The sequence below is a fragment of the Balaenoptera ricei genome, chromosome X (genome assembly GCF_028023285.1).
Source record: "Balaenoptera ricei isolate mBalRic1 chromosome X, mBalRic1.hap2, whole genome shotgun sequence".
NCBI lineage: Eukaryota > Metazoa > Chordata > Mammalia > Artiodactyla > Balaenopteridae > Balaenoptera > Balaenoptera ricei.
In genome coordinates this window covers 7,212,059-7,228,382 of record NC_082660.1, presented here as the reverse complement: position 1 = coordinate 7,228,382, position 16,324 = coordinate 7,212,059, and the positions used below count along the sequence as shown (strand labels likewise).

The 16,324-nt window shown below is 52.8% G+C and overlaps 1 protein-coding gene and 1 non-coding gene across 4 annotated transcripts in view; one reads left to right on the top strand and one right to left on the bottom strand.

Moving 5' to 3' along the window:
* Nucleotides 1-1,546: 1,546 nt before the first annotated feature.
* TBL1X (transducin beta like 1 X-linked) overlaps nucleotides 1,547-16,324 on the bottom strand; it is a 226,923-nt gene continuing 212,145 nt past the window's right edge. For 2 of the 3 annotated variants that reach the window (XM_059911768.1, XM_059911772.1), the window contains 7 exons: nucleotides 13,849-13,970; nucleotides 10,192-10,266; nucleotides 9,652-9,779; nucleotides 8,024-8,134; nucleotides 7,751-7,916; nucleotides 5,924-6,025; nucleotides 1,547-4,972 (listed from right to left, as the gene is read on the bottom strand). In XM_059911768.1, coding sequence (XP_059767751.1) covers nucleotides 4,946-4,972; nucleotides 5,924-6,025; nucleotides 7,751-7,916; nucleotides 8,024-8,134; nucleotides 9,652-9,779; nucleotides 10,192-10,266; nucleotides 13,849-13,970 — 731 coding nt within the window. In that variant the 3' untranslated portion in view covers nucleotides 1,547-4,945. The remainder of the gene's footprint in view (nucleotides 4,973-5,923; nucleotides 6,026-7,750; nucleotides 7,917-8,023; nucleotides 8,135-9,651; nucleotides 9,780-10,191; nucleotides 10,267-13,848; nucleotides 13,971-16,324) is intronic. The other variant, XM_059911769.1, reaches the window with a different exon arrangement.
* Nucleotides 14,437-14,509, top strand: TRNAE-CUC (transfer RNA glutamic acid (anticodon CUC)). Its single transcript has one exon. It is a non-coding gene; the product is annotated as a tRNA-Glu (tRNA).

Below are 16,324 nucleotides of genomic sequence, written 5' to 3'. Positions count from 1 at the left end.
CGTAATAGGAGTCCCCACCCCCCAGAGGATTAACTTCAAGTCTTAGGGGAAGGTAATACTGTAACAGTCCCTGCTTCCTTCCACCATGCGTCCCCCCTGCCCTCCCCCAACCCCGAGGCTCCCCACGCCCTCCCCCATCACGGGTCCCCCTCCCCGCGACTCCCCACGTGGTCCTCCACGTGGAGCTGCGTCTTGCTTTGCTTACCTTGCAAATGGATGAAGACACTTGGGAGAAAAAGGAGCCAGACTGGAAAGGAAAAAAAAAAAACATTCCACCCAATTCTGAGTCTTTGTAAGGGTACGTATCTGCCTCCCACCCCCTCCCAGCCCTTTTCATGCATCTCACCAAGTGATTTCCAGGCTTCCACCAACAGTGAACACCACCAGCATCCACAGGTGCACAGAAACCTTTCCGTGAATATAAAGAACATCTCAAAGACCCTTTAGGAACAGCACCCAGATATGGGCAGCTGAAAAAAAAAAAAAAAAAGGTCTCTGCGCAGTGAGGGGAAACTTGGATTCCCGAAATCAAGTGGGAGCCTCAACGGACAAAACATTTTTAGAATCACTGCAGCACTGGGCTGGAATGAGAGCTGGACAATCTGGATTCAACCCAGTTTCCTTCACAGCACAAAGAAACCCCTTCGAAGCTATGAATATGCTACCAGCATCGTTGCTGAAGCCACCAAAGCCCGCGTCCCACACGCGTCTATCCCAGGAAGCTCTGCCCCGCGCTGTGCCAGCCCGCCGTGTTTGCTACAGAGGTCTCCCCGGGGCCTTCCCGTGGCTTTAGCAGTAGGGCCTGGGGTGCTCAGAGCTTCCCCCCAAATCCACCACGTGGGAACACGCTTGGTCAACTTGGCAAGACTTAAAAGAGAGAAAAACAAAACCAGGCAAGGCTGAACCCCAGACAACACTGGGGCAGAGGGAGGAAGGGATGGGCCAGCCCCTGGCTCTGTTCCAGCCCAGGATCAAGTTGGGATTAGAGGAAATGGCACCACGACCTTCTTTTGTGACTCATGCGTACAGCCAAACGCAGCGAGCAGCCTGTCTCGCTGCGTCTGCCTACCACGGGGACAGCAGTTCAATTCAATTATGTCACATCCGTTCACTGATGAAAGTGGCATCAATGGAAACACCTGGCCGGGGCTGGCACCGAGCAGACTTCGGTCAACGTTTCCAGACGTCTGTCTGCATCGTGCAGTGTCCGCTTACCCGTATCCTACCACCTTAGGTTCTGCTAACTACTCAAAGCTCATCCTTGAACTCAAACTCCCAGCAAACCAACCCCACTGACAGGAGAAAATCGATCCGCTTTGACTTTCTAAAACAGCCAGCCTGAAACACAGTAACACAAAGGAAACGTACTAAAAAGCATGCTCCCTTTATATCCTAATGGGGCAGCTGACCCTCCTGCCATGGCGACCCCGAAAGCGGCCCTCCCGCTGTTTTCTCCTGGAGAAAACACAGAGCTCCATCTACACTCAGGGGTGTCAGCGTGGGCCCCAGAGGTGCCGACCAAGACGAAGAAAGCACACCCACCAAGTTCTCTATCAAAATAGAGCAATTTATTCAAGACACTGAATATGATCTGTTGATTCTCTCTTGAAACAAATGAGCTACGACGCACAAGGTGATTCTCTTTCTGGGAGCGCGTGAGGGTGAGGGGCGGGGGGAGAACGAAACGGGGACCGTGTGGATGGAACAGAATCTGGAAAACGCGGACAGGAGCACATCTGGCTGCACGTCTGACACAGACAATAAAAACCGCAGAAGCCAGAATTCACAACCTCAGTGAGCGGCGGAAGGAACGATTCTGCACTTGACAAGAAACACGATTAAAAAAAAAAAAAAAAAAGGTGGAACAAAAGGTTAAAAGAGAAAAATAACAAGGAACAAAAGCAGACCCTTATGTTTGACAAAGTGCACTTCACTTGGCTCCAAGATCTATTTTTAGAAAGACAAAACGAACGCCACGTTCTGGGTGTCATGCGGGGTCAGATGTGCCCCGTGGGGCGGCATCCCTTTCCCAGGTGTGCGCAGAATGAGTTCTCAGTCACTGCAAACCCAACGGAAAATTCCGGGGAGGACCGTTGTGTTACTCCTGCTTTCAGAATCAAGGTCCCATTTGGTCACCGAGACTGAAGCATTTACTTCCAAGTGTTAGACGCTGTCAACGACGTCCAATGGTAACACGAGCCACGGGGCACCGACGACAGGGGTGCGTCCGCTGAGCGCTGGCTGGCAGGGTGCAGCTGGCGGGCAGCGTCCACGGCTCAGGGACGGCTGCCGTCCTGCTGAGAGCGGGGATGGGTTTCCAGGGGCGCTGGCTGCCTCCTCGTTTTGCCTCCCTGGGGCCCCTGGGAGGCTCCTTCCCAGTGGCCGGCCGAGGACGCCAGGAATGCGGACAGTCTGCCTTCCTCAGCCTCAGGTCACTGCCAGGCCCAGGATCAAGGCCCCGTGTCAGTGGCCTCACAGCCCTTGGCTCCAACCCGGCAACTCCCAACTGGTTCAGATTTACCAAGAGGCTAAAGTCAACACTTGGAGACCCTGGGTATTGACTGTCCGGTGAGGATCGTTGCGTGAACCGACTGTCTTCACCCGTCAGCAGGCTTTGGCTTGTCAAACACAAACTGTGTCCTGACCCTGGACAGCTGATGTCTGTAGATGTGACACATTTTCATTGGGTGAGGGGGTCCAGATGGTGTTCGTCTAGATCCCCCCAAACTGCACCTCAAACCTAGTAACTTCTTGGTGGCAGGGAATTACCAGTGTACCCGGGGATGTCTGCCATCTTCACAGATGGCAGTGGAGACTCCGGAGAACTCTGATCTTCTTAAAGGCCAAGCGTTTAGGTAACAGATCCCAAATAAAATGCTCCACTCAGACATAAACAGAGCACTTGTTGGTCTTCTACAGACGGGGCTTGAATGACTCGCAGATCCATGGAGGCCCATTAATGATCCGAGAAAGATGAATGCACTCTGGCTTTTGGGGCTGGTTCGGGACAATCCAAGTTTTGCAGGAGGGCCTGGTCTGCTCTGCCCGTTAGCTTCTGGCTCCACGGACAGACACCAGCCTCTAAGTAACATCGGGCCTTGTTGCTGGAACACACACACGGCTGTACCCTGCCTGCCGCCAGCCCCCCGGGGCCCGGCCCCCTGCCCCATCCCGGCCTGTGCCTGCAGGAAGACGGATGAACCCAGAGGCCCTGTCTTCCGCTGCTTCCCCCGCTGCTAATTTAAAAGATGGGTCAGCGTCGGGTTATGACAACAAAAGTACAAAGGTCACCTGATCCAATGAAAGGAAACTCCTCTAGGAACACAAAGCCATGTTTAATTTTTTAAAAACAGTAAAAAGATTCATTATTACAAAAAGAAAACCTTTCTCCTCCTGTTGCAAGAGGAAGAAACTATGAAGAGGACAGAAATTATTAGTGACAGTCTACCTACGTAATTCACCTTCAGGACCGAAAACCTCTCTCCCTGTTCGTTTTTGTCGTTATTAGACCCAGTGAGATCCTGGAGCCTCTCCCGTCAGCTGTGCAAGGACCGGCCGAGGTGCTCTTGGTGGGGGGCCCACAGGTGGCCCCGCGGCCCGAATGATGCCAGGCGGCATCCTGCTGAGTGGACGGCTGTGACGGCCCCTTCAATGCCGCTGGTCCTGGGAACGCTTCTTGGGTCCGAAGGCACGATTCTCCAGGTCTCTCCTGCTGGCTACTATACACGGTCAACACACCCTGAAAAATGCCAAGGTCGTCTTCGAGCTGGAAGGGCCCAGATTTTCCTCTCTGGCCGTAGAACAGTCCCAACGCTGACCCCAGGGCTGGCCCCTTCCCACCCAGAGTCCTCACTGCCTCTCGTGAAGCTGAAAGAGAAAAAGCTACCTCAGACCCTGCCTGTGTCTTCCTAAACTTTATTCTTTTTAAAATATGAATCACACAAAGCTCTCTATGTCTGATGGCCATTTTAGGATTTTAAAATTGTTTTAACATAAAAATATTTTTTTTTTCTCCAAAAATACTCTGGGCTCTTTCTAAGTCACTTTTTTTTTTTTCTCCTGTAAAAAGTCCCCCTGCCCTGCCTTCTTACATAAAGCACTTAGTATGCGCCAAAAGTGCCCTTGAGACCTAAGATGGGAAGCGACTATGAGGAAGGGGCGGAGAGAGTGCGCGAGGGGGAGAGGGGGAGGCGGGGAGGGAGGGCAGGGCGTGAAAGCCCCGCCTGTCAGAGACTCTGTGAGGGGGTGATGCCAACCAAGACCACGAAGGAAGGAGAGGTGGAGGGGGCAGGCGACACCAGCAAAGAAGCAACACACCCAAAACAGTTTCCAACCTCAGACCCGAGGCCCCCAGACGACAGGATTCCAGCCCATAGAAAAACCACGGGACAAAGAGTCTAGAAAATAGAAAGTGTTGGGATTACAAAGTTGCCCATTTCATCCGTACAAACTGGTCTTTGAACATCCTTGTGAGAGTAACTGTAGTGTCCAAATTTTTAGGAAAAAAAAAAAAAACCCACCATGTGAGGAGTTCCCCACCCCCCTTTTGGTTTATCACAGCATTTTTTTTTTCTTTTTGGCACAGTTTTTTTTTTTTTTTTTTTTTCTTTTCCTCTCAGCCATCAGAGCCTGTTCTGGATGGAAACCAAACCATGCACCGTCTAGCTGGTGGCTTCGTGCTTCCCAGGCTGAATGTTCCAGGTGGAAACCATTCTTTCCCCCCTTTGATATGACTGTGTGTATGTTTTTGTTTTAAACTTCTTGATAAAGATTACAAAAAAATAGAGACTCCTGTGGCCAGGGATGAGCTGATTTCAAAGTACACTCTAAGGTCAAGTTCGTACAGTTTTGGAGCTGACAGAATTGTGTTTGAATAGTGCTACAACCCCACACATTCACTGCTGGTCCGTTAGAATTCTCTTCTTGTTTCTAAAATATTTCATGTTTACTTTCGCAGATCTAAGACACACACCTGGAAGGAAAGAGAAAGCGCCTGTTATCTTGAGACACGACACAAGATGCCTTTAGAGCAGAGGCTGGCAAACGGCCCATGGACCAAATCCAGCCTGCCACCCACTTTTTACAAAGTTTTATTGGTACACAGTAGAGAGGGTTCAGAGCATCTCTAACGACAGGCTGACGTCTGAGCACCTGACCAACCAACCCCAGGCAAACAGGACAGAGGGCAAGAGCCAGGTCAAGGGCTATGCTAGGAACTAATGGGGTGGCCACAGCCATCGGCGGGTGTCACGGACCAGACCCCGACATGGCGGGGCAGAGGGCAAGTCACGCCTGAGCACACATTTGGGGGCCGGGCTGACATGCCAGCCAGCCCACTGCCACCTGCCCTACAGCTCATGGCAATTCCAAGTGCAGGCATGAATCCAAAAGCTAGACATCTTAGGCGATCAACATAGGGCCACTGGGACCCCGGAGACCCGTGGAATGCAAAGTCGGGCCTTTATCACCAGAGGGCCCAGCAGGCTTGGAGCCAAGACAGGACCAGGTTTCTCAGCCTCGGCACCTGCGATACTTGGGGCCAGTCACTTCTCTCCTGTGGGCATCCCGTCCACTGCAGGAGGTTCAGCAGCAGCCCTGGCCTCCACTCACCAGATGCCAGTAGCCCCCCGACCAAAGCGGCGGCAACCAAAATGCCTCCAGACATTGCAGATGCCCTCCAGGGGCAGGATCACCCCGGTTGAGGACCACCAATTTCACCGAGAAAACGTCATTCAGGAAGCAAGAGAGACGGCTGCTCCCAGAGGCGGTGCCAGCCCATAAGTTTCCTTCACCCACACACACTGGCTGCGGCCCTCGGAGGCCCACCACAGCGCTGGAAGCCCCCGCGGATATCAGGGGTCTGACTTCTCGTGTCTCCACCGCCGCGCCCTCCGCCCCCCAGGAAACTACGGGTGCTGCTTACGGAGCCGTCCGATGCGCTGGCGCCCACTTTGTCCCCTCGGGCGTTCCAGCACACCTCGAAGATGCCGCCGGTGCCTCGGTAGCTGTGGACGAGACTTCCGCTCTGCAAAGCAAAGCCGCCATCACTCGCGATGCAGAGCGCCGACGTGGACCCCCAGGGTGTCAGCACAGAAACTTTCAAACATAGAAGCTAACGGAATTTTCAGTGGCCGTAACGCGCCTCTCAGACCTGCTGCCACGGGGGGCATAGCTGACCTACGGCAGCCCGCGGAGTCGGCCTAAACGTGTTTCAGCCGAGGTCACGCCTCCCAGGGGTCATTCCCAGGGGCCAACGACTGAGGGCGGCAGGGGGACTGAGGCAGCCAGGGAAGGAGCAAGTCAACAAGATCATACGTGTTTTTATATTTAGAGAAGGCGTCCATCTCACTGATGATTAAAGAGACCCTCAACGTGTCTCAAAGAGTTCTGTGATTTATAAAAAAAATAAATAAAGGGGTAAAATGATTTGATGACTTGCTGACAGCAGGAGTTATGTAACTGATGATGTCATTTTAGAAATCCATCCATCACTATTTCCCGTGAGAGTTCCATGAATAGACTGCTACACGTTGATGTCTGCTTTCCGGGTGGCCTATCTGGGGCTGTGAGGCTGGGCTCAGCACCAGGCTGGTTTCACATAAGGGCCGCCATCACCTCTTGCTCACCGGGAAGACATGACCACATGAGGCGGCCCCTGGGAAGCCTGAGGTCTCAGTGGACCACCCGCGGGCCCACGCCACTTAACATGGCTCCCGTACCACCTCCCTGCACCAACCACAAGGGGGCGTGCGCTTGAGAAAGTGCATTCATCTGAACGCCACCCAGGCCTAAAGGAATCACCAAGGAGCGTGGGTGGGAATCAAGCAGGAGGGGAGGGCCTTCCCTGGTGGTCCAGTGGTTAGGACTCTGCGCTTCCACTGCAGGGGGCACGAGTTCAATCCCTGGTCGGGGAACTAAGATCCCGTGTGCTGCACGGGGCGGCCAAAAAATACAAAAACAAAAGACAAAACGAAACAAAAAAAACCCCCCCAAAAAACCAGGAGAGGAGAGGCCACTTCATCCATCCTGAGGCCACACAGAATGGATCGCTGGCTGTCTGCACTGATTCCTCCCATAGCACATTTCTCTCTTCCACTAGCAGGAGACCCAAGAGCCCAGTATACTCAAATACCATCTCCTTTTACTTCTGTGACAGCGTAACCAACAGTGACATTCCCGCTGCTACCCAAACATAAAACACTTCCCTTCAAAAAATCAAAATGCCATGACAACAGCCAACGAATAGTCCTCATGGCCCTTGATCTGTTCCCTGAAGAAGCTACAGGAGCTGGTGTGGAGCAGAGGCGGTCGGGGCTGGCCTCATCCCGGACGGCCGTTCCCCCTGGAAAGCTCGGATGGAAGGACACTTCCGACCTAGACCTTAGTACCCACAGGGCAGCGTCTCAGGTGGGAAGATGACTGGCTTATGATTTTCCAGGGTGACTCCTCGTGCCCAAGAGAAGGAAGTGGCAGGTGGAAGGCGTACCTGCCAAGGACTCAGAAAAAGTAACGAGTCGATGGGCGTCCCTGGCGGGGAAGACCGCCCGCCCACACGGAGCACAGGGCAGAGGGCACTGGGTCTGGGCTCCACGCAGGGACCTGGGGTTTGTGTCAAGGCTCCGCGTCCGAGGTCAGGCATTCCTGAGCACGCATCCATTCCCTGATTGCCGTTCCGGGCGTGGACCACCGAAAACATGACTACGGGGGCGCTCCCTCTGGAGAGGACTGGGCGGTGGGAATCGGGGGTTACCTGCGTGTTCCAGATGTGCACACACTTGTCAAAGGAGCCGCTGGCCAAGTGCTTCCCGTCGGGGCTGAAGGCTACACTGTAGACCGGCTCCTGGTGTTTGGTGAGTGTGTGGATGCAAACGCCCCGCTCCACGTCCCACAGTCGAACTGTAGAATCGAACGAAGCACTGCAGAGACGGGAGAGAAAACGTCACCACAGCACACGCGGCTTCCCGACTGCTTCCCTAAGACGCGGCACGGACAGCGGGCGCTGCTTTCCTTTCCTGGCTCTTACGTTTCGAGAGACAACAAGCGGGTACACTCTTCCTCTTCTAAAACGTGAACCAGATATACTGAAAACAAAGCCACGGTCGTAAAACAGATCTTCTCCTTCTTTTTTTGGGTGCTGTTATGAGGGAAACAAATTGACATCCACACTCATTTGTCTGTGCGTTTTTCTAAGATATGAATGATATGTACTTTTGTATTCACTACATTTTCTAAAGTGCTCCCACAACTTACAACACAACATCTATCGTTGCCAACTAAAATAATGCTGAGAGCCGTATTTGGGGAAATAGCAAACTGAGCGAATACAGAATTAAAATAAAATATAATCGCATCCAAATACGCAATCGCACTGCTGGGAGCTGCAAATTTTAGTAATTTCCAAATTTGAAAGAAGAGTACACAGCACAAAGATGCTTTAGCCGGCATTCCTTCTCTCTGCAGGGACTCACAGGCAGCAGCGTGTCCCTGTACGCTTGTGAACTACAAGGACCGCTTACGCTCGTTAATGGGAACCACGCGATACAAAGCACCTTCCAAGTTATAAAAAAAAGGAGAAAAGATAGCGTTCTGTATCCTAGACATTTAAGTGGATTTCAGGACAATTACTTGAAATAAGAGAGTAATGGCCTTGGTGTTTTTCTGGATCGGCCTTTCAGCTGATGTGGGACTTCAGTCCAGTGTTTTCTAAGAGATGGCCTGGGGTCGGTCCTTTAAGTAACAAGAGTCCTTGCTGCCTGGCGAGGCCGCCCGCCCCACGGCTACACAGCAAAGACGGAGGGCTCTCCCTCATTTATAGGAGGGCCGTGCCACCTGCCACTTCCCCCCACAACCCTGCTCTCGGCAGCTATACAGAACAAACCCACTGCTGCTTCCTGGCAGGGAAACATTCCTTCCAAGCCTGGTCTTTCCCAGGCTAAACAAACACCCACGCTTTGTTGGCTCATGGTCTCCGGACCCCTAAGTAATCCGGAAATTCAGCCTCAGGATCTCTTTAGTTCGTTCTTCTAAAGGTTCGTGTTAGAATATCACACTGGGATTGGAACGTTATATCCTGCATGGGGTCCGATGACAAGTCTGCTGACCACAGCCTAGCTGATGTAGTTCTGCGGAGGCCACTGTGGTGACGTATAACCACTCTTCTCAATTCCGGCATCTGACTGACTAGCCGCTCCTCTGCCGCCAATGCTGGTGTCTTAGGGGGTTCACTTAGGTCAGATCTGGCTGCGGCTGGGGAGACGTTATCACCATTCAGCATTCTCACCACCTGCAGCTCCAAGTTGAACCAAGCACACCAAGCCCAAGGTCCAAGCTGAATTGTTTCCTTTCTCCATCAGGAAAGCAAAGTGCCGGGAGCCTGGACATATACTGATTCCTCCCACCAGCCTCATGGTTAAGACCGTCCTTACCTCAAGTTAGCCGTCACGTGATAATTTGTATCTTGGGGCCCTTTCAAAATCAGCCGCCTCTCCATTTACTTTGGAAGGGCGTAAACACATTTGGAAGACAACTTGGCAATATTTTCTGGGCTCCCTGGATATGAGTAACTTTTACCGGCCACGTTGCTGGCTCAGCCGCAGTGAGCAAGGTTGCTTTCAGGAACCGAGACCGGGCTGAGGGCTGTCTTCCCTTTACCTTGCTAGCATGATGTTGGAGTTTGGGTTGCTGGTGGCTGGCCCGGTGGGACTCCACTTTATGGTATATATCTCTTTGCTGTGAGCTTGAAGGTCATGGACACACGTATCCTGCTTCATACTCCAGATCTAGAGAACACGTTGGGAACAAGGTGAGCAACGGCTGCTTCTCCCACCGGGGGAGGTTCACCACCATCCATCCCTGCTGGGAGCGTTCCTTAGGTTCCTGCCTTTGGGAAGCTCACGCCCAGTGCGGTGGGCAGCCGGCAAACTGGCCAGCAGAGGGGCCGGCCGAACACCAGGGGGCGCCCATGAGAAAGGCCGCGGGAAGGGAAGGCTGCTCGCTCGGCAGGACCCTTGACTGATAAGCAGGAGGTCACTGCAGGACAGTGGCCTGTCATCTGCAAAGAGGGAAGGTGACAGAGGTGGGAACAGTGCTCGCAACAGAACAGCCAGCTGGAGGAGCAGTGAATGCTAAGACCAGCATTGAGTACAGGGGGTCGTCTGGGGTCAAACGGCCCGGCCTTTTAGAATGCTTTACCTTTAACGTCATGTCATCAGAGCAGGATGCTAGCAACATCCCAGAAGGATCCCATTTGATGGCATTGACCTCATTCTGAAAGAGAGCAAAGGGTTTCAAAAAGAAGGGCAGGCCTGGGAGTAGTAACATAGCCTTCCAGCAGGGGGAAGGAGCGCGCTGTCCTCTGCAGAAAGCCTACCTGCATCCCCCCTGGATAGAAAAGAACACGCCCCAGAGCGCGTGCATATTCCCCTTTGCCTCACCCCGCCGGCCTTGCTCATTTATACAAAACGCACGGCCGTATGCCACACATAACCAGTCACCCTCATCTTATTTCTCTAAGGGGAAAAAAAAAAAAAATCACAAGTAGGAAGGAAGCCAAATGAATTTACACAGAGTAAGGGCAGCACATAAAACCAGGAAGACCAGTAAGTTATTTTAAAGCTGATTGGATAAGTCATTTTCCTGCTCACTCTTAATACAGCAGCTACCCGCTCTGTCTAAATCTGTCAGGACATCTCTCTTTCGGTGCTGAGTGGAGGGGGAGGAAACGTAAAGAAGCAAGGTCACCAGAGGGGTAACCCAGGCCCAAGACGATGTGACCTGAACACACACACGCAGACGAGCACAGGTTACTTGGCTATTTCCAGAGCAAACAGCCAAGTAAACAGAATGCTGTAACTCGGCACATATGGAAAGCTCTGGCAGGCAGGCCAGTGTGCGATGTGGACCGGGGGCAGGCGCAGAAAGGAACAAGGCTGCAGGCAGCCTTCCGGTTCTGGGGGCCAGGGGACCTCGAGGCTAAATCCTGGAGGACGAAGGCAAATGCTCCCGTGGGCCAGGGAGCCGCCTGAAGCTGAGTGGAGGCGGGGAATGATGTGCCCGGCGGGGTGGGCCGGGGAGAGATGGCGGGAGCCAGCCGCGGGTCTCGGGCCTCCCGTTTCTAGTAGGGGGACCGTGGCGCCCCGTCCCGTTCTCTCATGCCTGTTGCTCCAGCCTAACAATTAACTCATTTCACACTCATAATTAACTTCCCAATTAATCCCACGCTGCTAAGTGCTCTGGTTTGGATGATAAATTGTAATGGTCACGCTACTTGCTAAGGGCACTGAGTGTTGAACGGTGCGAGACAGGGAGGGATAAGTGCGTCTGTGTTCCATGTGGTACCCGTGGTGGAAGGCCCAGAAAAAAGGGAGGCATTGGAGCCTGCAGTACAAGGAGCAGGCCTGTGGGTGAGCCAGGGAGGTCGAGAAGGTCGGACTGAGTGTGTGTGCACAGGCAAGCGGACCCAGGAGGACACCAAGAGAAGCAGTGCCTGGTGAGAGGTGCGGAGCAGGGACAAGGGCAGCGTGGGTGGCTCTGAGTGTAACTGCTGAGAACAGAACCCGAGGGTGCATCTCCAAGGGCCTGCCTGCAAGAGGGAGCTGGTGCCCACTGACTGTCCCCAGTCAAACCCCCTCCCACCTTCCAGGGTGAAAGTGGACTTTCCTCTCCCTCCCTCTGCAGCCCAAGTCACAATTCCCAGAAAGCATCCAGGAACGGTTCACAGGGTCTCGGGAAGAAATCAGCTCGACTACATTTAGCTCATAGCTTGTGTGCAATGATGGGTTGCAATGAGACCCGTTTAAAGAGCCAGGTGGTGCGACGGCACGAAAGTCCCAAACGGGGCAGCTGGAAAGTCACAAAGATTTCCTAGTAAAAGCTCGGGGACAGTCTAGGAGTAGAGGAGAAATAAGTTTAGGTCAGAAAAATTAAAAAAGAAGGGTCTGTTTATAGCCACGACAAGATGTTAACAGGACAATTGCTCCCTGGGCTCTGAAAGAACCTTCTTTTGGAAGCAGGGACCTGTAGGGACAGAAGCTGGAAAAAGTGGGTACTAAGCAAATGGGCAAGTGCCAAGGACAATGCAGTTTATGTCAGGTAAGTTAGTGGCAAGGGATGCTGTGAGTCAAAGGTGGGGAGCAGTGCAGGTGTGAGGTGCTCAAAGCCAACAGGTCCTCCAGGAGGACCAGGGTAGAGGCGGGGGCGTTGCACACGAGAGGGACCTGCCAGGGGAAGGCTGTGAAGAGCCTCATGGGCTATGCTGGGGAATCTGATGATACATCCAAAGAGGACAAAAATGCTAATTTGAAAAGACACACGCACCCCAATGTTCACAGCAGCGTTACTTACAATAGCCAAGACATGGAAGCAACCTAAGTGTCCATCAATCATCAATAGATGAATGGATAAAGAAGATGTGGCACACACACACACACACACACACACACACACACACAATACTACTCGGACAAGAAAAGAATGAAATTCTGCCACTGGCAACAACATGAACTTGGAGGGTATTATGCTTAGTAAACTAAGTCAGACAAATATCGTATACTATCACTTATATGTGGAATCTAAAAAAATACAACAAACTAGTGAATATAAGAAAAAAGAAGCAGACTCACAGATACAGAGAACAAGGTAACGGTTGTTGCTGGGGAGAGGGAAGGGGGAGCGGGACAAGACAGGGGTAGGGGATTAAGAGGTACAGACTATTATGTATAAAATAAATAAGCTACAAGGATATATTGTACAGTACAGGGAATATACCCAATATTTTATAATAACTATAAATAGATTATAATCTTTAAAAATTTGAATTGCTATGTTGTACACCTGAAACTTACATAATATTGTAAATCAACTATACCTCGATAAAAAAATTAATTAATTAAAAAAAGGAATTCAGTGAGAAGTCAGGTGGTGTCTGAGTTTCTTGGATTGAATGTTGATGTTTTCCACCAAATTTAGGAAAATTTGGCAAAATCATTGTTTCAAATAATTTTTCTGTTCCATTCTCTTTTCTTCTCTCTCCATTACACATATATGCTAGAGTGCTTCATACTGTCTCGTAGGTCACTAAGCCTCTATTCATTTGTTCAATCGTTTACCAATTCTTCCAATTGGCTAGTTTCTATGATCTCTCTTCAGGTTTACTAACCTTATTTCTGCAATCTCTCCACCATCCATTAACATTTTCACTTCAGACACTCTACCTCTCAATTCTGAGATTTCCACTTGACTGTTTTAAGAACAGTTTTCCTTCCTCTGCTGCCCTTCCCCATCTGTTCACTCATTACAAACAGCCTTTCCTTTATGTCCTCATATAGTCTAATAATAGCTACTTTAAAGTCTTTCCTGCAAAATCCAGTATCTGGCTCATCTCAGGCCACTTTTTTTTTTACACTGCCTGCCCAGATGGGATACCTGGGTTAGCCGATCACCTGAGATGGCTACAACAGCCCCAGGAGCAATGGGCCCCAGCTGGATACCTGGGTTAGCCGATCACCTGAGATGGCTACAACAGCCCCAGGAGCAATGGGCCCCAGCTGGATACCTGGGTTAGCCGATCACCTGAGATGGCTACAACAGCCCCAGGAGCAATGGGCCCCAGCTGGATACCTGGGTTAGCCGATCACCTGAGACGGCTACAACAGCCCCAGGAGCAATGGGCCCCAGATGGATACCTGGGTTAGCCCATCACCTGAGATGGCTACAACAGCCCCAGGAGCAATGGGCTGCAGAGAACCGGTCTGCAGTCACGGTGCCCTTTAACCCCCGGCACAGAGCAGCCGCTCCCGCCTCCCGGTGCCTGTGCGTGAACCTCAGCCCGCAGTCGGAAGTCGCACTCACCGTGTGCCCCTGGAACGTCTTGACCGGGCGGTCAGAGCCGAGTCTGCAGACGTGGATGCACATGTCTGTGCTACAGGAGGCGAAGGCAGTGTTGTTCTGCCAATCCACGTCGAGGGCAGGGGCTGTGGAGCAGCACATGGTCAGGGGGGGACACGCGCAATCAGCAGCTGTGCACACAGCTCAGGAGGCTTGGCAGAAGTAACAGCACAGCCACGAGGCCTAAGGACAAGGTAAAGCCGCACCCCCAGTGTGAACTCAGCCTCCGTCCCTCGCAGACCGTGAAGTCTGTCCTTCACATCTGCAGGGATGACCAGAGGCCTGCAGAGAGAGACCCCGCGACGCCGCAGGTGCCAGAAGCACACAGCCGCCTGCTCCCCCGGCGCAGGTGAGACAGGGCAGGCGAGAAGCACGCCGCCTACTCCCCCGGCGCAGGTGAGACAGGGCAGGGGAGAAGCACGCCGCCTACTCCGGCACCTAGCCGCTCCCAGGAATATCACTGTGCTGGGCTGACTGGATACAGAGGAGAGGAAAAAGATTTCACACCCTCTGTTCAAGGTATCCGCACTGAGAAAATCTCCCACAGGGAATTCCCCGGTGGTCCAGCGGTTAGGACTCTGTGCTCTCACTGCCGAGGGCCCAGGTTCGATCCCTGGCCGGGGAACTGAAATCCCACAGGCCACGTGCCGCGGCCCAAAAAAGTCCCCCACCACACAATTAATGCATTCCACCAACTGGAGGATGCTTACCGTTGACAAGAACCCCTGAGGGGACACAAGTGATCTTATGATGAACACTGCCTCTGGCTCCTGAGCCTTTCTCAGGGGCAAGTGGCTCCAAGACCTCTGTGAGGTTGCGGGGATGGTGACGGCCCTCTTCCCTTCTCCCAACCTCCCGGGGAGACTACTCAGCATCTTTGTTCTCTCCACACACTTCCTTGCTTCTGGGCAAACAGAGGGTTAAGTCCTGCAAGCCCCTGGTGAGATCTTCATCGACAGATCGGTCCCTAACCGTGTCCCACGTGTGTTTCTTACAGGCAGGTCAGCACTGAATTGGGAGAAGAATCCAGCTTCCTCAGGATACGCTAACTCGGACTGCCCCCTCCCGTGCTCAGCCTTCAGGTAAGAGGTGCGCCCGTGCACACGCGCCAGCCTTCCACAGCTGCAGGGCTGGATCCCCTTAGCTCCCCTGTCCAGCTCTGTCCCCACACAGAGGCTACGGGTGGGAGGATCTGGCCGGGACGCAGCACTGGCTTTTTCAACAACCCAGGTGCGCATCTCTGTGCGCCACACCCCCTGCGGAGCGGTTCAGCACGGGCCCCCGGTTTCTGCTGCATTTCCCACGCGTGCCCAGTGGAACAAAGGAACCGGATCCATTTGGTCAGAAGCATGTTCCTGGGAGCCAGAGAGCAAAGAGCAAAGCCGCAGCTGCTCCTGTTTACGACACTACACGAGCAAAATCATGAACTCCTGGGCCAGCCTCTGCAGTGGGGTGTGCAATTAAGACGCCTGGAAGAGCGACAATCTGGTGGGCGTTTCATGGGATGGTGACCAGCACCTGGCTGTAAGAATTAACGTGCGCTGAGCCCCTGCCATCTCAACAGAGGATGCTGTGTACTCAGGTGTCTGGCCCCATTCTGCGTTGATGGTGCTGCCAGGACCCTGCCCTCCCCCCAGGAGCTCACCATCCAGTGTGGGCGGGGACAGGTAACAGGGCTAAGCTATTCTGGGGGTCTGCGTGGCCTCCCTGCCCACACTTGGCCAATGATGTTTGACCGTCAGCAGCACTCTAGGTGCAGCCAAGCATTACTTCGCTTTTTAAAAAAAAAAAACCTTTAATTTTGAAATGCTCACAGAATCGCAGGACGCTGCGAAGATGTAACAGAGAGGCCCCACGTTGTACCCTTCCCCCACTGGTGGCACTTTATGCCCCTACAGTACAACGCCCAGACCCAGAAGGTGAATGGGCGCCAAGTGTGCAGTGCTGCACTGCTTGATCACACGCGCAGGCCTGTGTAACGACCACCGCAGTCGAGATCCAGAACCCTGTTCCATCACCACGAGGACCTCCCTGTGCCACGTCATCAGCACACCACACCCTCCCTGGACCACCCCTAAACTCTGGCTCCACATCTAAAATTTCATCGTTTCGAGAATGTTACGTAAATGGCATCATCCAGCATGTGACCCTTGGAGACTGGCTTTTTCCACGCAGCAGAACCCCCTTGAGAACCTATCCAAGCCGTCATGTGTTATCGATAGTCTATTGGTAACCTGTTCCTTGTCACTGCTGAGCGGTGGAACACCGTTAGGCTCTGAGCTAACACTTCCTGCTGATGGTGAACAGCTGACGCCCCCCACCAGGCCTTCATGACGAACACCTACGGGGCGAGGCTGTTTCACAGATCTACCCACCAAATGCTAAGGAAAGGTGCCCCTACCGCTCTCCCTGCCTGTGTTTCATCCTGAAAAACAGCACC